This window comes from Notothenia coriiceps, unplaced genomic scaffold (assembly GCF_000735185.1).
Source record: "Notothenia coriiceps isolate Sejong01 unplaced genomic scaffold, NC01 NC01_scaffold00020484, whole genome shotgun sequence".
NCBI lineage: Eukaryota > Metazoa > Chordata > Actinopteri > Perciformes > Nototheniidae > Notothenia > Notothenia coriiceps.
In genome coordinates this window covers 122,491-144,213 of record NW_011353185.1, presented here as the reverse complement: position 1 = coordinate 144,213, position 21,723 = coordinate 122,491, and the positions used below count along the sequence as shown (strand labels likewise).

Genomic DNA, 21,723 nt, shown 5'->3' with positions numbered 1-21,723 from the left:
TTTTTTTTAAATAAAGAAAAACACCTTGAATTTCAGGCAGGGCGCGGGGCTCCGTTGGCAGGGCGTAGCGCCCCGCCAAGACAATGGTAGGGGAAACACTGGGTCATGACCGAAAGAACGAGATTGCGGATACAAGCGGCCGAAAAGGGTTTTCTACGCAGGGTGGCTGGTGTCTCCCTTAGGGATAAGGTGAGAAGTTCAGTCATCCGGGAGGGACTCGGAGTTGAACCGCTCCTCCTTCGCGTCGAAAGGAGCCAGTTGAGGTGGTTCGGGCATCTAGTTAGGATGCCACCTGGGCGCCTCCCTAGGGAGGTGTTCCAGGCACGTCCAGCTGGGAAGAGACCAAGGGGTAGACCTAGGACCATGTGGAGGGATTATATCTCTTTGCTGGCCTGGGAGCGCCTTGGGATCCCCCAGTCAGAGCTGGTTGATGTGGCCAGGGAAAAGAAAGTTTGGGTCTCTCTGCTGGAACTGCTACCTCCACGACCCAACCACGGATAAGCGGGAGAAGATGGATGGATGGATATGCTGCATGTGACATCAGTGCAGCATAGCTATGTCTTGTTGGAGAGTCATCAGCCATGTTCTCATGCTCTGTGATAAAAGCTATCTCTTTTCACACTGTTATCATCATGTGAAATCCTTTTTAATTCAGTCCTTAAAGATATATTTAGTTCAAAAAGCAATCCCGACTAGTGCAGTTAAAATATTTCAATATGTTTTCCTTACACTGTATAACAGGATAGGATTTTACCAGAGAGTTTTTAGAGTCCAAAAATCAGATTGCATGTTATTGTGGCTTGGAAAGTTTTATAATGTAGACTGATGAATTCTTTTGGGCCATGTGTCTTTAAAATATTAGCATACTTGTTATTCCAAATAATATTGTTGTTAATACTTACTATACCTAGAATTGCTATACTTATCATAAATAATTTGGACTTTTCCTCAATAATACTAACAATGTACACTTAGCGTTAGCCCAATGCTTATTGTGTTTCTGTGTTTGTTTGTGTGTGGATGTGTCACACCTGTATGTCAGACATGAACGAGCACAGTTCCAGGAGTCACAGCATCTTCCTCATCAACATCAAGCAGGAGAACTCTCAGACCGGACAGAAGCTGATCGGCAAGCTGTACCTCGTGGACCTGGCCGGCAGTGAAAAAGTTAGTTTGCATCCTGCACTCGTCCTCCCCCTCGCTTTGGATTTGCATCTGCATCCTCCTCCAGATTCAGAACACATAATTGTAGTTTTTGAGATTTTTTGTTTTGTTTTAAAGGCGTGGTAAGTACTTCTTTTAAACATGGTTTAACTTTCTAGATGCGGACCGGTCTGTATGAAGGCTTTGCTGTATTAACTGAATTCACATAATGAAACTTTATTGACACACAGCTGCCTCTCCTTTAATCAGGGGACACTACAGTAAACTGTCTTATCTGTATGGTATCCATAATGCCAGTAAAACCTATAACATGCTTTGTCAACCCTCTTTTATAAATCTGATTATGTGTCTTCAGTTAATAATACACTGTTCCTTACTCTTTGGTATAGTCATTTTTGACAGTTTGGAGAATGATAACCATGTTGTGAGCAGTTAGAATGTAGAAGTAATCCTATTAAGTAATTTTTCTTATGATAGAGTGTGCTTCCGGCCTTACTCTGAGAACTCTCCTGTGTTTGTGTGTTTCACAGATTGGTAAAACAGGAGCAGAGGGCACAGTGCTGGATGAAGCCAAGATGATCAACAAGTCGCTGTCTTCACTGGGAAATGTCATCTCAGCTCTGGCAGAGGGCTCGGTGAGGCAGTCAGCACTATCTCTGGGATGTTGGGTTTTTAGAGTTATGTTCTTCCATCTAACTGCCTTTTAAATAGCCTATCTAAGAGGGAGAATGTGATTACAAGTTTAGTATTAAAGGTAGGGTAGGTAATTCACTTCAGAAACACTTTTTGTTATATTCCATGGAATGCTCTTAACATCCTGATAGCAATGAATAAATTAAATGCTTTGACAATAAATATATACAAATATTTCATCTGTGGAAGCTGTGGCGCTTTAAAAAGCTATTCCAATTATCTGCCCCGGCCCGCGGGAGATAACTGGATGGCCTACCTGCCTGTCAGCCTTCCATCTCATGCACAAACTTATCTCGTGCCCTCAGTGGTCATGTGCGGGTTTGTGTGTGTTGGAGGAGGGGCTCTGTAAGGAAGTCCAAAGGAAGGGGCAGATTTATTTTTGGTTGTGTATTTTCAAATTCTAGCTTACTCAAGCTGGTTTCTCCATTCTTATCTACCCTACCTTTAAGTAGGAATAATAATATGTAGTCCAAAACAAATAGCCTTTAAAATGATGACATTTTACACAGTATACCTTGGAAATATTATTAAATGATCTCAGTAGGAGCTCTGTATGTCCTGCTGATTGTAAATAGTGTCCTCTGTCAGGCTTATGTGCCGTACAGAGACAGTAAGATGACCCGGATCCTGCAGGACTCCCTGGGGGGGAACTGTCGAACCACCATGGTCATCTGCGCCTCACCCTCTGCCTACAATGACGCTGAGACCAGGTCAACTCTGCTGTTTGGACAGAGGTACGCTCTAACACATACAATCACAACTTACCAAGGAAATATGTGGACCACAATTCATGGAAATCATAGGAATCATGTCAATGCAAGTTACATAAGTCCAAATCTCTAAATTAGATGCACCTTTACCAGCTGTGATAAACTTTTAAAGCATCAATAACTATAATCAAAACATACAATATATATTATTCTGAAATGGGCTAATCTGCATAATGAATACTTTTACTTTTGTTACTTTAAATATATATATTTGTGTACTTTTACTTGAGTAACATTTTGATTGCAGGACTTTTACTTGTAACAGAGTATTTCTACACTCTGGTACTTCTACTTTTACTTTAGTACAAGATCTGAGTACTTCTTCCTCCTCTGAGTAAAATCAGTACTGCGTGGCTGGGCTGGTGATATTACCTTCCTGTGTCACCAGGGCAAATACCATCAAGAACACAGTGACTCTGAATGTGGAGCTGACTGCAGAGCAGTGGAAGAAAAAGTGGGAGAAAGAGAAGGAGAATAACAAGACGCTGAAAAACACCGTCACATGGCTGGAGAGCGAGCTGACCCGCTGGAGAGGCGGTAAGGACAACAACATCCCACATATGTATTTGCCACTTATGCTGCTTTGGGATATTTAAAGAGGCTGATGAGCTTGAATGTACTTACTTATACTCAAAGAGTTATGTTTTACAAATTCCAGCCATGGCACACAAAGTATTTATCCTTATGCATAATCACAGATGTTTCATGCCTTTAGAAATGTTCTAACCTATTTTCCTACTGTATTTTCCAACCAACGCAGAAAAAAAGGTTTGGTAATATAGATTTATAAAATGTACACCGTAGTAATGTGATCATCATAAAGGAGTACAATACTTTCGTTAGGTTGAGTTTAAAAATAAGCAAAACAACTAAAACTTTTACCTCTGATTTTAGTATTTTTGCACAAGGTTATGGTTTGAGCTAATTCACATTGGTCATATCTTTGGCTTAAATATGACAATTGCTAATCAAAGACTCCTTTTCTTTCACACGAGCGATGACTCTTCAGAAATGTGCATGATCATGTCGGTCTTACACTGATCTAAAGAGCAGAGAAATCTCGAGTTGTCAGAAGACTCCCTCTTAATAAGCTTGGTGCCCAAACACAACAATATTCACAAAACTGTGTCTCAAGGCTTCTTAACATTTAACAACCAATTAATGTGTCATACACACTTAACGGGAAGAAACTCAGCTAACTGACGATATGAACCATTTTTACCGAAACTAAATACAACTCTAATGCCAAGCCTCTGAATTAGCACTAAGCGAAAGAGTGCACATAACTCACGGTAGAAATATAAAGCTTTTTGTCCACTAACCCATCATTATAGGGTGGTTTTCACTATAAGTAAAGTTTGTTTTTTTGGACGGAAACTATCATTTACATTTTTTACTATGTTCAATCTGAATTTACTTTCAAATAAAAACATCTATATTGATTCTGACTTTTCTACATCCAACTCACAGGTTTATCATTGCTTTGAGAAAAAAGATGATTACCGTAATTTTCGGACTATAAGGCGCACCTGAATATAAGCCGCAGCAGCTAAATTGAATGATGTGTACATATATAAGCCGCACTGGACTATAAGCCGCAGGTGTTTTAATGTTTAATTACCATATGTAAGGGTTCGTGCACAGAGGGGATTGTCGGGAAAGAGATGGCTGTTTGAGGAAGCTCCCATTTATTAACATTTCAACAAACAAGTTGCATATTTGCATAACGTATTCAAGTGTTACCATTTAGTGTAATAGTAGCTACAGAACATGTGCTGTGTAAACTGTACTGTATCACATAGCGTTTCAGACACACAAACTTTTCAACTTTCAAACTTAAACAGTGCGCTCCTAGCGCACGTTTAACACCTTTGCACAAACTGTCTCGCTCTCGTAATGTCTGTCTGTCTTGCTCTCGTTCTGCCTCTCGTACCACTCTCGGTTCCACTTTTACTTTTGCGCGCAACCTGTCTCACTCTTTTCCGGCCTCCAGCTTTTCCTGCTGGTGGGGGGCGCGGACCGGCCATAGAGCCCATAGAGTTAAAGGTGGTGGACTGTAACCTGTAAAATCCATAGATTTAGGAGGTCCCCTAGTGGCCGTTAGCTGTAAAAATCCATAGATTAGCCGCACCGTTATATAAGCCGCAGGGTCGAAAAATGGCAAAAAAGGCGCGGCTTATAGTCCGAAAATTACGGTAATTTACCCTTTTTAGAAGTGAAGTTATAGTAATTTGTTCTGGGAATGTCATTTTCGAACCTGAGACCTGAAAAACAGTCTCAGGGCTTAACAGGTTAAAAGGACAGGATGATTAAGACCCCATTTACGCAAACGCATACGAAACGCAAACGAACTGAATACGATATAAAAAAAGTATTCCGTTCACACGAGACCGCTCGGGAGCGCTGGAGACGCTGTAGTACATATGCCTGTAAGTGGCGCTGTACTTTTGCCACAAAATACACCAAAAGCAATGAAGAAGACCCCCGAGCATGGTTGCCCTTCTGCATATGCCCCGCGGTGGATTTAGCAACATGTAGTTCATGTAATTCTTCATGTCCACTTGTTGCTGATGGTTGTGGTAGAGGAGCTGTAGATTTTGCACTAACATCTGTAGTCAGTAGCTACTGACCATGGTACAGCAGTGAGCAGCAGAGGTGGGGAGAGGTGGGGCTATTGCTTCATCGTTATCAGGAAATGATCGTATAGGGCGTACACAGGGAGCCGTTTGCCCCCCCCAGAGCGTTCCTTTTGCAGATCTATCTACCTTGGGACCCGTTATCGTTTTAGGGGTCCGTTTCCGCGTCTCCGTTACGGCCTCCTGTGAACGAACGGGCTATACGAAAGAGAAAAGTAGCGGATACAACCAGTGTCAGAAGAGCCCGGTGGGCATCACACCGACAGAGACAACAGAAAGTTAATGCTAAATGATGCTAATGTAATTTCCTGCTGCCCCCTGCAGGAGAGAGTGTGCCAGTGGAGGATCAGTTTGATAAAGAGAAGGCCAAAGCAGAGGTGCAGGCCCTGGACAGCGCGCTCAACAATGACAAGACGGCCCCCACACCGGCCCTCAGCGCCCCCCCCGGGGTCAAACTCACTGACGCTGAGAAAGTGAAGTATGGGGCAGAAATGGCCAAGATGTACAAAGAGATGGATGACAAGGTGAACACATTTTTGTGGGGAGTGTTTTTGCAAATGCTTGTGGCACGCACACACACCATTATTTTTTACAGCTGGGCATTGACTCACTGGATGCTCATCTCTGTATGGTGGTTTCACTGATCAAGTCAGAAAATATTTAATGATCTCCACTAAAAATAAGAGAGTAATGTTTTTTGAATAAGACAATACATGAATGTCCTATAAAATGATGTCTTAAAAAACTTTTGAAATATCAGAAGATACTGAACATATTAGAGTTGTGCCATTTACAAATCAATCGGATTATAACCATAACATAAGTCATGAACATAGAATAACCTAAAACCAAGTATGAACACTAATATATTGTGGTAGTAATGGGTAATAATGCTGCACATGACATGCATACATCCACTGTATATTTACTGTTTAAGAATAATGAAGCTACCAGTTGCTTTATATTAAATAGAGCTTCACTACACTGAAGCTACTCCTCCCCCCTAGCAAGATTTCAGATTAATTAAACAACATCAAAGTTACTTTTTACATTGAAGCAACTTCACTCCAAGTCAATACTATTATTATAAAAAGTTGTCGTACATAAAAAATAAATAAGATATAATTCATATTGAATCATGGAACAAATGTATATTGTATATTCTACTATCAATGTTTTTTTTATTCTAACTTTCATAGAGAATTATGCACCTTTTTACTACTAGAGCAATAATTTCATTTTAATTTCAATGTAAGATTCTTAATTGGGATGAGATAACATTTTTGTGTAATTTACACCTGACTTGCCCTAATGTACTGTGAACTAGCATTTAGCATATTAACATAATTAAGCATTGTATGTGCACGCTCATGCCGACTTCCACCTTAATCATATGACCAACAAATCCATCCTTCTGCATTATACCTGCCTGTTTCAACAGCTGATGGAAGTTTACCCTAACTTAACTATGCATGTCAATCAAAAGTCTATTATTTTCTGTCTGATGTATTATTGACTTAAATAATGAAGAATAATTTAAAATATATAAATAATAGCTTTATACGTACTTTTCAATGTTGCTAATATTGCTAGAATTACCTGCTTCAGTCCTTCTTACATGTGATATTTCTATTGGTCAGCAGATGGCGTGATTGGCTGCTGTTCAGTACTGCATGTGGATGTGGTGGAAATAAGTTGTGTACTTAAAATAATTGTTCTTCTCTCTTACAATCTCACACTTATTTCAGGACGATGAGATCAACCAGCAGTCTCAGGAGTTAGAGGAGCTGAAGGAGCAGATGTTGGACCAGGAGGAGGTGACAAAACTCCCTCCCCCCTTCCCCCCTCCTTCCCCCCTCCTCCCCTTCCTTCCAAATAGCCCTACAGCCGTTCCTGTTAGCACAAACCCGGTCTGACAGCTTGTGGCAGACCATTAGTATCCCTGCAGGAGAGGTCAGATTGTAGCTCACCCTAGCAACAGTTGAGCCCTACAGATAGAACACATGAGGTTTCTTAGCTGTGGCATGTCATTCGTAGATGAACTCTATTCCCCTTGCACCCTTTTCCCTTCCCAGGCTGAGCATCTCTGTCTTATCTTCACTCCCTATCCCCATCTGTAGCTCTTAGCCTCCTCCCAGCTGGATCACAACACCCTGCAGACTGAACTGAACCGGCTGCTGGCTGAGAACGAAGCCTCCAAGGAGGAGGTGAAGGAGGTGCTGCAGGCGCTGGAGGAGCTCGCCCTCAACTATGACCAGAAGAGTCGGGAAGTGGAGGACAAAGCGCAGGAGTTTGAGGCTCTCAGTGAGGAGCTTAACGAGAAATCGGTACTTATTCTAAGCAGAATCCATCAAAATACATGACACTGATCATGTGATCACCTTGTGTGTACTTATATTTATCACCCTCCACCACCAGAGCTCCCTGGCCTCCATTGACTCTGAGCTGCAGAAGCTGAAGGAGATGACCAACCACCAGAAGAAGAGGTTCACTGAGATGATGTCATCATTACTCAAAGACCTGGCCGAGATAGGCATCGCCGTGGGAAGCAACGACATAAAGGTTACCAGCCAAACTGTTAAAAATTCAAAAATATTCTAGAAACTAAGAATTGTTTCACAGAGCAACTATGGCCTGTTGAGAATAGATGACATTCTCATTTCAGACATTATTAAAGCAGCTGAAACATAAACCACCTGCATTGCATGTGTCTTTGAGCAGCATGTTTCCAGTTTTTTTTTGTCTGTTTGAGTTGATTAGAAACAATATTTGCTCGAAAAATAATGGATTTGTGTAAAGCTGCAGAAAACATAATTATTATTATCATTAAGTTCATTTTCTATGAAAAAATACGATGAATGAAAAAGAGTGTTAGCTGCAGCCCTGGTAGCCCCTAATTTGCTGTTTACAGTTTTTTCTGTAGATGACACTTTCTGCATATTTGGGTGTAATGGTTAGTCTGTGGTTTTCAGCTGGACATTTAGTGACATTTTTAAAAAGGACAAAAACATTTGAAGGACATTTTAATGACTGTCACTTTTAGCTACGGACAAACTGTCAAAAACGGCTACTTTGTTTCCTCTCTTTCCCCCTCAGCATCACAAGAGCAGCGGTCTCATCGATGAAGAGTTCACCATGGCCCGCCTCTACATCAGTAAGATGAAGTCGGAGGTGAAGACGATGGTGAAGCGCAGCAAACTGCTGGAGAGCTCAAAGGTCGAGAACACCCTGAAGATGGACGAGACGGAGAGTGAGCTGATCGCCTGCCAGCTCCGCATCTCCCAGGTAACCGCTGCCTCATGGATACTGTGACAAATATGTCGGTTAATTAGAAAAGCAGATCATATCGTTGTCAAAGGGGGGCTTGTTGGGTTTTTGCAAATCTATTGTATGTTATTATATGTTCTTGGTTTAAAAATAGTTTGTGTGAGTTTTTATGAGTTCATTATGGTTTTAATGTCTCTTTCATTTCCCTGTGGTTGTCCAGAATGAAGCTAAGATCAAGTCCCTGACAGACAGCCTCCACAATGTGGAGCAGAAGAAAAGACAGCTGGAGGAAACGGTGGACTCTCTCAATGAGGAAATAGTTCGGATCAGAGCCCAAGGTAAGCATCACTCACTGTGCTGTCAAAAAACAAATCCAGCGTTAACCATTCATTGATCCAGAGCGAGTTTAAAGTTGTGATACCAAAAACATCCCAAGGTGCATTGGAATTGTAGGATGTCTTTCCATACAGGGAATAAACTTCAAAAGAATCCCAGATGGCATATTTATGATGCACCCTTTAGATTTTTATTGCTTTTTATTAACAGACCCTAAAGTTGTTTTGAGTACTTCTCATATTTGTAATGATTACACATTATAGTTAATACTTAAACATAGACTTATTTAAACACAATAACAATAGCACAATTGTGGACATTGACGTCTTGGAGATAAATCTAAGCAAATGTGTTCTTTCACCCTTAATTGCCATTTCTACTGCTAGAGCTCAATATAAAATAAAAAACGGTTTCTCACTGTGGACCTTATATGTTGCAGCAGTTGTAGCAGTATTCACAGAATGATAGTGATACCTTATCAGCTCTTTTGCTTCCAGAGAAAGTCAACACCATGGAGAAAGAGAACGAGATCCAGTCTGCCAATGAAGTCAAGGTACCGTCTCCCTAAGCTGTCCCTTACTGGTGTGGTTTCCATATTAAAGAGGGTGACTGTAGCTGTGTGTGTGTGTGTCTTCAGGAAACCGTGGAGAGGCAGATCCAGTTTCACAGAGAGACCCATCAGAAGCAGATCAGCAGCCTGAGAGACGAGCTGGACAACAAGGACAAACTCATGACAGAGCTAGAGGAGTAAAGCACAACGTCACCAACATTAGTCTCTTTTATTGTTTCCATGAGTGACATACTGATACTGTTACCAACATGTGTGTAGTCTGAACCAGAGGATCATGCTGGAGCAGGAGCAGCTGAGGATGGAGCATGAGAAGCTGAAGGCTGCTGACCAGGAGAAGAGCCGCCAGCTGCAGGAGCTCACGTAAGGCCTCTGTATATTCAGTGGGCATTGTTTTCATATAACCCAACATGCATTTAGTAACATGGATTTTACTTTGTGCAGGGTGATGCAGGACAGGAGGGAGCAGGGCAGAAATGACCTGAAGGGACTGGAGGACACTGTGGTCAGTTACTGCCATCTCTATTTCAATCTGTTCATTTAAAGGGGGAGGTCACCCAAAATTAGGACAAAAATAGATGTTTAATTTAATTAAAATGGTGGCAAAAGGAATTTTCATTTCAATTGAAGAATTGACAAAGTCATGTAACATGTCAATCCAGAAACAGTGCCCCGTTAAAAGCAGTAAACTTAAATAATAGAGCATACTAAGCTATTATTTTTATGTAGACTGTTCCTGTATACTTTAGACTTCCACAAAGCAATGCGCAACTGAATTATCCAATTGATTTTTTTTGCACTTTTTAAAGGACTCTACTTGTGAAGTTTAATTCACATGGACATTTTCATGTTGCATATTGATTAGTTAAGCATGGGACATAGGCATATATTGGTTAATTTCACATCAAATTCATATTGTAAAGTATGCAGAATTTGTATACACTACAGGAACTGCAAAGATCAGAACACCACAAAGATTACAATATACTGTATATTTCACACTAAATATATATAGTTTGGATTTGGATCAACAACGATGGATGTCAAATTAGCTATGTCTTATAAGGCAGGTGTCCTTAGAATTAAACAAATCTGAATATCTGCTAAGGACAATAACTGTATGGAGATTAATCAAGGTGACCACCCAAATCATATCAGCAAATCACCCTCAAAGTTGATATTCTTTATTTACATTGATTTATGGCATTTCATGTAAAAATCTCACTTTGAAGTAGAGGTACCATCCACCAATGATTGGAACATGTTTTCTATAATAAGATTCAGGAGGATATGGGTAACTGATTTCTTTATAAAAAAACATTCTATGTACTAATCTGTTTGGGCCAAAGCATATAACTCAAATCCTGGAACAAATCTCTGTGAAGCTTTATGTTATATTTACCCTTTATGTCTCCAAATGTTTGTTTTTTTCTGAAGTGGGTTTCCTTGCTGTCCCACAGGGCCGAGAGCTGCAAACACTCCACAACCTCAGAAGGCTTTTTGTCCAAGACTTGGTCACTCGCGTCAAAAAGGTAAAGCCCTGTCTGTGTGTATACGTCCTCATGTTCTCCAGAAACTGCTCATGGTACCCTATCACTCTAACATCCTCCTGTGATCTGGTTTTTGTGTGATTTCCTCTTCTATCTAGTGTAATATCATATTAGCTCCTGTTGCCCTGACTTCCACATTTACCTGGAATGAGAGGCGTATTTTGCTCATGCACCGGCTGCACTCCATTTAATTTGCACCATGATGAAATGTTAATGAATCCAGGGAACAGAACAGAAAGGGTGTGCAATAAGTAGGCCATCTGATTCTTCAAAGGTAGCAGCTGTAAATTAGGGACCCAGACTCAGCATGGCGCTCATCTCCAGCACTCAAGCTGAGGCTCCACGAGATAAACAAAAGCAAAGCATGCTCTGCTGTTCCCCAATCTACTTATCACCTCATTAAGCCAGACATGGGTTGCTTTGGATTCAGAAGTTTTAGTTACCGACTTCTTTTAATACTCTGTGTTTGAAGAATTTGATCAATGAAAAATCAGTTACACTGAGATAAATGAATGCAGAGGTACAACATGGATTGAAATCAGTGTACCAATAAAGCTGTGTCTCTGTAGAATGCTCATGTGGATGGTGACACAGAAGGCAGCTCTACGCATAAACAGAAGATCTCTTTCCTGGAGAACAACCTCGAGCAGCTCACCAAAGCTCACAAGCAGGTAGAAATACATACAAACACACAACTACCACAGTGCTGTCTCCCTGAACTTATCATGGATGTGATTTCTACATGCTCTCTGTGTCCTCTCCCTCTTTGTTTTCCCCTCTGAAGCTGCTACGGGACAACACAGACCTGCGCTGTGAGCTGCCTAAACTGGAAAAGCGCCTGAGGGCCACCGCTGAGCGGGTGAAAGCCCTGGAGGCGGCACTGAAGGAGGCCAAAGAGAACGCAGCCCTCGACCGTAAGCGCCACGAGCAGGAGATGGAGCGCATTAAGGACACTCCCAAGCCCAAGAACATGGGCAGGAGAGCCTCCATAGGTAAGGGACACGCACATTTGGAACCATGTCAGTCATGACTGCGACCATGGAGATTCTCAACACTCAAGCATGTAGATGTTGGCCATGAGGGTAGAGTAATATGTCAACAATGTTAGCAGGTATATGTGCAAAGTGTATGGAAGCTTTATGTTAAATGTACTCGTTGGATTGGACTTATTGGAACATGTTAATGCCCTTTATCTCTGACTTTGTATGTATGGTTTTATTTAATGTGGAACTGCAGGACTGATACCAAAACAAATATCCTTGTGTGAACAATAGAGAATATCATATTGTATCATAAAGTAACTAGCACAGGTCTAAAAATCCTCAAAATGAGTAGAACAATGTGGTAATACGAAAGTCAATAGTATGAAATAAGTACATTAATTATGAGGTTTTTCCAATAAGTCAAATCCATCGAGTCATTTTAAGACAACAAGCAAACATTATGTATTGCTGAATATGGAGCCAGCCAGGTGTCAGCTAGCTAGGCTTAGCCTAAAGACCTGAACCAGGGGGAAACGGCTAGACTGGCTCTGTCTAAACTTGAAATATACTCATTTAAACTACAAACAAAGACATGGGAAATAAAATAACATGTGTTGTGTCAGCCTGCTCTCTGTATGTGACTCCTTTTATCTCTCCGTGCCCGACCCAGCCAAGCCCATTAGACCAGGCCAGCTCCCTGGAGCGCCCCCCCGGTCCCCCGGCCTCAATAGATCCAACCTCATCGGGAACAACATCAGGGAGGCGGGCGACAGCAGGTGAGAGAAACCTCTTCATAGTAGCTACATAAGAAGAGATGTTTTATTTTCATTTGTAGGTCTTCCTTATACATATGTCACTTATTTTCCATTCATTTCTTTTCTGGTTTTCTTTACAGCCCCTGAAGATGGAGCAGTCACCCATGTAACATCTTGAAGCTCCAGACCCATCTACATTTTCATTACAAAGATATTGAACTTTCACCTGAAACCACTGCACCACTCTTCCAGCATCAAAGTGTGTATATAAATATATATAACTGTATATAAGAATTCCATAAACTGTGTAGACAAGCCTCTACTATAACCACATCAGTGCCTTGTAAAATCAACACATGGTAAATGGACTGTACTTATATAGCGCTTTATCCAGTCTTTAAGACCCCTCAAAGCGCTTTACATACTACATGTCATTCACCCATTCACACCCATTCATACAGAGCAGTGTACCTTACTCTAGGAACTAACATTCACACACATTCACACACCGTTGGCCATGCCATCGGGAGCAACTCAGGGTTAAGTATCTTGCCCAAGGATACATTGACATGTTGACTGCATGGGCTGGGATCGAACCCACAACCTTCTGGTTGAAAGACGACCACACTCCCTCACAGCCACAGTCGCCCACATACATGCAACACGCTTTTCTGTCCTGATGTTAGAGTAAAATATTAGTTTCGGTTTGAGCCCAGTTGTTTTTTAACTGTACTTAAACACAAGACACTGTTCTGCCAATGCTTGATTGTAATGTGCAGATGATTGTAATAATCTTGCATTCAATAGTGTATTCCATATTGGTGGCTAAAAAGGAGGCTCCCATTTAATTAGAACAGAAAGAGCAAGTGTATGCATGATCCGCCTTTATTTTATCAGATGTATTATTCTTTGTCGCATGCTTGATACTATCGCTAAAAGCCCTTAACTGCTCAGCTTCCCAGAGATGATTTGACTCGGGAACTGCACTTGTGTTTGGGCTAATGACAGGAAGAGCACTATCAGTGGGGAGATACATTCCTAATGTATGCCTGATAGCTGCAGGCACCTTGTTTGGTTAAACATGAATTATGTTTTGAATCCATTCAGACTGGATTTATATTAGAAAAGTGGATGATTGAAACTTATCCTCCTGAAATACACTATACAAGTGCAATGACATCCTACTACTGTTCAGATATTAAAGGTAAAGCTTTAAATAAATAATGACATCATTTGAAAAGTGTTTTGGTTCCTTAAACTTAAGGCACCTTTAAATGTCTTGCTGAAAAAACCCTTTGCTTATCATGCTGATCACTTTCTTAAAACGAATGTACCACTGGAAGTATTATTATACATGATTTCATATTGAGAAGTCATCAAAAATGATTGTAACTGCACTGTACATGTTCTGTACAAGAAGACCAACAATGCAGCATATTTTAACAATATGTCTATTTTAGACATATATTTCTCCATCAAAATAAGATTATTGGTATTAAAGGGTTTTCCAAAGAAACACTGCATGCTAAAGAGAAGATTACATTTTCTACACAATCGTTTTCAATTTCATTTTCTATGTTGATCAAATGTGTTAAATGTTTTTTTTTTAAATAAATGTAACGCCTTAAAATGAATTAATCTTTTTTATATGCCAAAACATTCACATTATCAGTCCATAAACCTCAGAACAGAACTAAATATCAGTGGAACAACCAATGCTCATGTGTTGCACTTCCCCCCTTACACCAATAGGGTGTGCTTTTACACAAATATGCAAATACACAAGGAGAAGTGATGTGATTAAATAAGCATGCAGACGTTCATACATTATTCTGAAATAATGTAAACTTGTTGTTTTATTGCCTGAGGCTTATTTCAGTCCGTTTATAGTCTGAGCTTTCTCCATTGAGGACTTGCTGAGTTCCTGGATCATCCAAGCACTAAATCATTCATGATTCTTCTGGATGGTGAGACTCCCTGCTGGGATTGCCAGATAGAGCCTGGCTGAGGAGATGGGGATGCATCTTGACATGTTTATCCTACACATTTTAATTATGTTTAATGGTTTTAGGAAATGGGCAATGAAATCCCATCAAATAATGAGAAGAAACAGATGAGCCTGCAAACTTTTACAAATATGTATTCCTATACCTGCATTGATTTTTCAGGGTCTTAAGGGAAAGTGAAATTTAGACCATTACAGATTTAACAGTGGGTCCTTTGGAAATATGCGGAACACCGGTCAATGGGGTGTTGAACCTGGAGGGGGCAGGCCGCCCGCGGGGATCTGGAAGCCGTCTATCAGCACTGACTGACAGACGGGTGGGGTGGCAGCGATAGACCAGCGTATGCAGGGTTAAAGACCTCTACTGCGTCATGCTGAACCCAAACTCACCGACTAAACCGGATATTAAAGGAATGTGCCTTAAAAATAAAACAAATAAAACCTGACCAAAATTAGGTAATCTGTGTATGAAAGGAAACATAGTATGTTTTACAATGGCGGCATTTGATCCCATAATGGAGACGTGACTTTAAAATATATAATAGCACAGTTAAGGTGCTGAGGTTTTTAGGGCACTTTCAACATTCTTGTATAAAAAATGACCCAACATTGTTCTATATTTAAAATATTATGATTAAAGTTGTGAACACAATTTAAGTTACCGTGCATGTGAGTTATGACTGAGAATATAAATATATATGATAACACTTACATTCTTGTAGTGACTTTTAATGACTAATGTTCATTTCAGCTAGCTTACCCAGCATGCATAAATTGATTTGGGATCGATAAGGAATATCAGTTTTAACATTGGCTACGTTTTATCAAATTGTATTGTGTTGTTTGGATATACATACAAGAAATCACTTATCGCTGATTTGAAATAACATAATCACTTCTTGCAACATAACCCCACCACACACAATTAGAAACGTTTAATTGATCTTGTGCCAACACATCTAAGATCAAGAAAGTCTTGAATACATTTTGTCTACGTTTTGACTACACAGCCAATCATGTTTGTTTTTTTCTGTATTTCATCATGTTTAGCTCCTCTGCTGTTATTCCAAGATCCAAATAACAAAACACAGGTTCTTCAGCCAAAGCTCTTACTTTGAAAGCTGTGACCGGATGTGTGTTATGTTGACGCAGTACGCTTGACTGCCTGAAGAGAGGCGGGGGATTGCGAACAGACCGACTGACTGGAGGTCTGCTGCGGACTTAATCGGAGAAGCACACACTGAATTAAGGAGAAAAAAAAGTTGCTTCTAACTACCCATACGGCCGACACAGAACACAGAGAGACACCTCTGGAGTTTCTAAAGGTAGGTATGTTTGAATGTTGTGCGTGGCTTCTCCGTACCATTGGTCAGCGACAGGCTATTGGCTTCTGACGGAGTTACTTTGTTGCTATGCACGCTGTTGCAGAACGGAGGGCTTGTATCCGAGTGAACCTGCAGTGCTTTTGTCCAGACACGAAGCCTCTGGAAATTGTCACTCAAACGCCTCACACCGGTAAAATATCCTGAATACGAACACTATGTTTTGCTTGTGTTTGTTTTAATAATTAAACTGCTAGGTTATCATTACATTCCACGTGATAGCATCAGTCTGAGTGGCACGCACCTACAGATTTGGTGAGCTTGTTTTCTCGCGGTGTGCTTGGACATTTGTCCCCGTTTAGGTGGGCTTTCTCCGGCAGGCACGTCGACTAACAGTCCCCTCGCTCCTGGGAATCCTTGGTAATGTCGAGTCGGTGTCCTTTGTTATGATTGCACATGGATTAAACTCCTTTGTGCTGTATTTCTGCAGTCTGCGGGGCTTGAAGGGACCCTGCCCCCCACCCATGGGCCATGCCCCCCCTCACCACCGCCCCAGGCATGCTCTGGCCACTCAGCCCCTGCGATTTATAGACCCTAGCTGCTTGTTTTCAACAGTGCATAATTGCAAAAGCACTGTTTTGAATTCAATGCATACCCACATATGCATTAGATAACCCGCATAGATGAAAGTGAATGCAGCAGCACATGTTGAGTGGATGCTGCTTGGTCACATCTGCTTTGAATGAAGCACAGGGACAAAGGCAGTCAGGGTCTCAGGATGTTTTGCTGCTACAGTGGCTGGTCTGCAGATTTATGCAGACAAAAGCACATGTCGTGATTCCTGTGTTGATGCATTGCATAGCTTCATTTGTTGCCAGATTAAGTGCTGTTACAGTGGATTTGCAATAATGCCACTTACACAAGTGTTTTATACATGACACTGATTTCTGCATGTTCCTGTCGTACATCAGGAGCGTTTTCAGCACGTAGCCCTGTGTGGTTTTATTAACATTTTTTTTTAATTGTTTTCATTATTATGCTTTCCTCTCATCTGATTGGTGGATGTTTTCCAAATGACTTAAATGGGACTGTTTACATATTAAATAGCATCACATCAGGAAATAATATAAGCAGCAAAATATGATAGACTAATTCTTATTGTTGCCTTGTGTCCCACTTTAAAAACTACTGATTGATTCTTAAATAGTAAGAAGAGGACAGTAGGGAATTGTTCAAATGGACAATGGTTGTACAGTCACTGCTGTGCTAACCTGTTCCTAAACATAAGCAAGATCCTTTTGGGTCTCCACAGAGCAGAACCTTGACTTCACTTTGCTCTGACAACATGCGGTGACAGGGATTCTATTGCAGCAAAATGTACTCTCTCGGGCCCTGTGCCAGAACTCTGAAACACCACAGCAGTTCGGAGAGAGAGGAGGAGGAGAAGAAGAGAGAACTAGGGGGGGGGCGGCGGTGGAGTTGTACATTTCTGCTGTATAGGAGCCACTTTAAATATGGTTAACAGTACGTTTTTTGTCATGGTGACTCAGTTGTGGGCCCCTGCAAAAGTTAGTGATGTCATTCTGCCAGCGAGCTCTGTGAGGTTTTTAAGGTTGTCTTGCTGGGTTATCAGCTCTTTGACACAGTGTGAGAACTGTTCATGGTTGTAGTGGTGTTATATTTGGGAGCTGTAATCTTTTGGATAAGTGTCCCAACTTTAGATTGTAGTGGTATGAAGAAGCAGTTGCTGCTAATCTAACGGATAAACTCCTTCTTGGACTTACTACCAGCATGACATTTGCCTGGTACAGCAATGTCATGTCACTACAGGTTGTATCCTTTATCTTGGAATGCAGTAGCTAAACACACCAGATACCCAGTCTGTATTTACTTCAGGACAGTGGCTGTCATACGCCATCAGTGATAGTGCCGTTATCATGTGTGTGGCTTGCTCTGACATGCTCCTGACTACATCTCTGGCACCTTTGGTGATGGTGTGAGCTGTAGATTGGGTCCGGTTGGCGTTAGGGGATGAGGATTTGTGACTGTTTCCCATTACTACACAGTTAAATTAAAACAGACATCGACTGTTCCTCGAGAGACAGTCATTCATTCATAAAGGCTTGGACATGCCGCGTGTTGTCATAGCTTGTAACGGGACAGGCCCGCACTGGGCAGGCACACACAAGCCCTGGCATGACGCAACAATGTGTGTGTGCTTAGCGTTGAAACGGATCAAACAGAAACCATTCAGGCCCATTATGAACCAGCAGCACATCTCTCATGGGCTCCCATTCTGGCCCAGACAGCTCTCACCACCATCAATCTATTCTTGGTTTGTAGCTGTTAGTCTGTGTGTATATTCCTTTACATAAGGATGGTCCCCTTATAGATTCAGCAACGCGTTCTCACGCCTCACTAAAGGCACCTGCTTTTACCGCCCGCACTTCCAGGATGTCAGTCCACCATGGCTGCTATTTCAGGGAAGAGGAATATGATATGAGGGGAACTGCGGCCTGGTAGCGGCTCCTCTGCGATGGGAGCGCCCCGGTATTTATTTAGGTTAACCGACGAAGGGGAGACTCTGACGGACGGATCAATGACAGTCATCATCTCAAAACAAACCCTGCAGGAATGGCACAGGCCCAGTTGTCCTCTGACTCACACACTGTGAATAATATATCGAGAAAGATCACTCTTTTTAAAGGTTTCTAAATGTGTCTGCATTAATGAGTAATGATGCAGAACTCTATGAAACGACACACACTTTATTTCGGGATGCAGACACCCTCTGAGGGAATGTAAGCTCCAGGGAGCCATTGTAGTTATTGGATCGCATGCAGGATCTTAGGGGTCATGTTGTCATCACCTTTAGCTCCGCAGAGGGTGATCAGGTTACCGGGCTGGATATCCTTTGCAGCGGTATCGGTTACCAGAGCAATCAGTGTTGACTGTCTGTTGTAGTTTTTTGATGATCCGAGGTAGGAGTTGGCTTTACTCGACTCACCAGTTGAGAATTTCTGTCTGGTATTAGATCATATCATAATGTTAGTGTGTCATAGCAGTAGCACTTTGTGGTTGTGGTAATCAGGTGAATAATACAGCGGTGTGTGTGACAGCCTGGGAGGTTAGTACGAGGAAATGTGAGCATGTTGGTGTGGTCTGGTGGGTGTATGTTAATGTGTCTGAGCTTGCTATTGCTTGTGACATTTAACGAAAAATAACTGTCTTATCTCCCACAGCCCAGCCGTTCCCCACAAGTCGGACATGAGGTGCCCTCCAGGCCTGGGTCGCTGAGCAGCTGAGGTCAAGGTTAAAGTGCTTGTTCCGGCAGTCATGGCTGACAAGGACGGGCCGCCCATCGCCCCGGGCCAGGTCTACATTGAGGTGGAGTACGACTATGAGTACAAGGCCAAAGACAAGATGGTGGCCATCCGCCAGGGGGAGTGCTACATGCTGGTGAAGAAGACTAATGAGGACTGGTGGCAGGTGAGGAAGGAGGAGGGCACAAAGGCCTTTTATGTGCCGGCGCAGTACGTCAGGGAGGTTCGCCGGGCGCTCATGCCCCCTCAGAAGCCCACCTTAAGGGCCAAGCCCACCGTTTTGGATATCCGCCGGGCATCCGATGAAAACCTCAACCGACCCCAACCGGAAATGTCCAGCTTTGGGCGTCCGTCGCCTTCCTCCACCCCCTCGCCGTCCTCGGATCGTGTCTCCCCGCCGGCTCTGTCCAAGGATGCTAACCAGAACCTGGGGAGTCCCCATCACTGCAAGATGGTAGCTGAACTGGTGCTACTTCACAACAACAACAACCACCACCACGCCAATAATTCAACGTTGCCAAGGACACGGGCAGACTCGCCTCCGCTCAAAGTAGGGAACAACCACAACAAAAGTCCAGATAGTGACAAGACCTCCCCTATGAGCAACCCGCCAGGAGATAGGCTGAACAAGCTCCACAACGACTCAGAGTCTGGGGATGAGCTGAGCAGCAGCTCCACAGAACTCATGCAGGTACGTTGCTGCTTTACTTTATTTAGAAATGGCATATTTACAGGATTGGCTTAATGTGTTGCATTTGTGAGTTTTGATTTGTGAGTTATTTGTCAGTTTATGAGAATAATAAATCGTTCACTATGCCAGCGTTGGCAGGGCCAACAAACACAAAGCACTGTAGCTCATTAAGATCTATCCCTGAGGTTTTTGCAGACTGACTCTTTGAGTACCATCGGTTTTGTACATCTAAAATATTGCCTTATGTTTTGTTCCTTTTCTTCCATTCCTCCTGGTTTATTTCCCTCTGGTGCTTTTTTTTTTCTTCTCATGGGTCGGCTACAGATAACCGCCCTTGTCCCCATCAGATACTGTCATATTAGATGTGCAGAGATTGGATGTTTTTCACTCTCCGTCTCTTGCAGAGCTGCATTCATTCATCAGCCCCTACGCTTCCCCACCTCAAACTGTTTGTGCCTCATTTGCCAGATTCCACAGAAGCAGCAAAAGTTGCAGTGCCTTATTAAAATGCTACCGTTTCCCTTGAAGCATAATTAGTTTGGTATGTACAGATGTGCATTTTCTTTTTTTGGGCAGCTGGGTTTTTAAAGACTAAACAGTTTGTTCACAGCTCTCCGGTTCAAATTGGAAGTACTATAAATGCCAAACACAACGGCCAAAATGTGTAGTTTTGTAACGTTGCCTTTCGCTTATTTGATTTTCTTATACTACAGGAATGTTGGCCATGGTATTATTACACCCACAGCTCATTCTTAAAGGCAGATCATCTCTGCAAGGGGTCTGGTATCTGTGTAAAGTGACTAACCCCATGTAGGGATCCATTCCTGATGCAGGGATACCAAACTTCCTGATGAAAACATGAAATATTTCCCTCCCCCATGTCCCTTCAGTCACTAGATTGACAACTTCGGCCTCTTCCCACATTCATAATATGTGTCTCGGTGCTAGGAGAATGGAAGAATGAGTTGAATGGGAACAGGAACTGAGGCTTATCCTCCCTCGTCTGCAGTGAAGGTAGATCAAAGTAGAGAAAAGGAGAATTCTAGACGTCGGGGGTCCAAGCTGCACTGTTCTTCGTGAGCCATTTCTGGTGTGGCTGTATCCAGGCAGGGTCAGCTTGTTTGAAGGCTCCAAGTGCTGCTTGTGTTCTTTGTTCCACAGGCTGCAGCAGCCTCCTCCACCATGGAGGGAACAAAGAGAGACGGGCTTGAATAGAAACTAGGTCATATCAGCAGCGGAGGATCAGTCTGTAGCCCCCTGTCGCCCCGCCGTGGGGACCACTGTGTGAGTGTGAATGCCATGTGTGATGCATGCACCCATGTGAAGTGGAGGAAAGTGAGAATGGAAGCACAGAGTTTACAACTTCATAGCCCCTCATGAAGGACGGCTAAATTGATTGTGGGTCGCAATTGAATTGACCCACCTCCAAAGCCCCGATGAAGGAGAGAAAAGGGGTTGTTTTCTGTGTAGCTAGCTGCCTGCCTTTTTAGATTAATTTCACGCTTGTTAAGTCACACGGGCCAAAATAAACACCCATTTCACTCTCGGCAATTTACATTTGCATGGGCCGCTCTTTGGGATGTGTTTTTGTTGTTGTTCGGGGTACAGTAGTGCTGGAGGGGCGGATAAGAAGCTCAGCAGCACTGTCTGGTCACGGGGC

The 21,723-nt window shown here is 42.3% G+C and overlaps 2 protein-coding genes across 2 annotated transcripts in view; both read left to right on the top strand.

Moving 5' to 3' along the window:
• The window catches only part of LOC104952779 (kinesin-1 heavy chain-like), a 33,087-nt gene extending 19,911 nt beyond the window's left edge, over window positions 1-13,176 (top strand). Inside the window, exons 3-21 of the mRNA XM_010779656.1 lie at window positions 1,043-1,167; window positions 1,695-1,799; window positions 2,446-2,591; window positions 3,016-3,164; window positions 5,588-5,787; window positions 7,012-7,080; window positions 7,384-7,590; window positions 7,682-7,825; window positions 8,360-8,548; window positions 8,751-8,868; window positions 9,364-9,419; window positions 9,504-9,613; window positions 9,696-9,797; window positions 9,879-9,939; window positions 10,895-10,966; window positions 11,554-11,655; window positions 11,769-11,976; window positions 12,638-12,743; window positions 12,863-13,176. Coding sequence (XP_010777958.1) covers window positions 1,043-1,167; window positions 1,695-1,799; window positions 2,446-2,591; window positions 3,016-3,164; window positions 5,588-5,787; window positions 7,012-7,080; window positions 7,384-7,590; window positions 7,682-7,825; window positions 8,360-8,548; window positions 8,751-8,868; window positions 9,364-9,419; window positions 9,504-9,613; window positions 9,696-9,797; window positions 9,879-9,939; window positions 10,895-10,966; window positions 11,554-11,655; window positions 11,769-11,976; window positions 12,638-12,743; window positions 12,863-12,869 — 2,276 coding nt within the window. The 3' untranslated portion in view covers window positions 12,870-13,176. The remainder of the gene's footprint in view (window positions 1-1,042; window positions 1,168-1,694; window positions 1,800-2,445; window positions 2,592-3,015; window positions 3,165-5,587; window positions 5,788-7,011; window positions 7,081-7,383; window positions 7,591-7,681; window positions 7,826-8,359; window positions 8,549-8,750; window positions 8,869-9,363; window positions 9,420-9,503; window positions 9,614-9,695; window positions 9,798-9,878; window positions 9,940-10,894; window positions 10,967-11,553; window positions 11,656-11,768; window positions 11,977-12,637; window positions 12,744-12,862) is intronic.
• A 2,738-nt stretch (window positions 13,177-15,914) lies between these two features.
• Window positions 15,915-21,278, top strand: LOC104952787 (rho GTPase-activating protein 12-like). Its single transcript, XM_010779688.1, has 3 exons — window positions 15,915-16,052; window positions 19,292-20,063; window positions 21,225-21,278. The coding sequence occupies exons 2-3, from the start codon at window positions 19,386-19,388 to the stop codon at window positions 21,276-21,278; spliced, it is 732 nt and encodes a 243-aa protein (XP_010777990.1). The 5' UTR covers window positions 15,915-16,052; window positions 19,292-19,385.
• The last annotated feature ends 445 nt before the right edge of the window (window positions 21,279-21,723 follow it).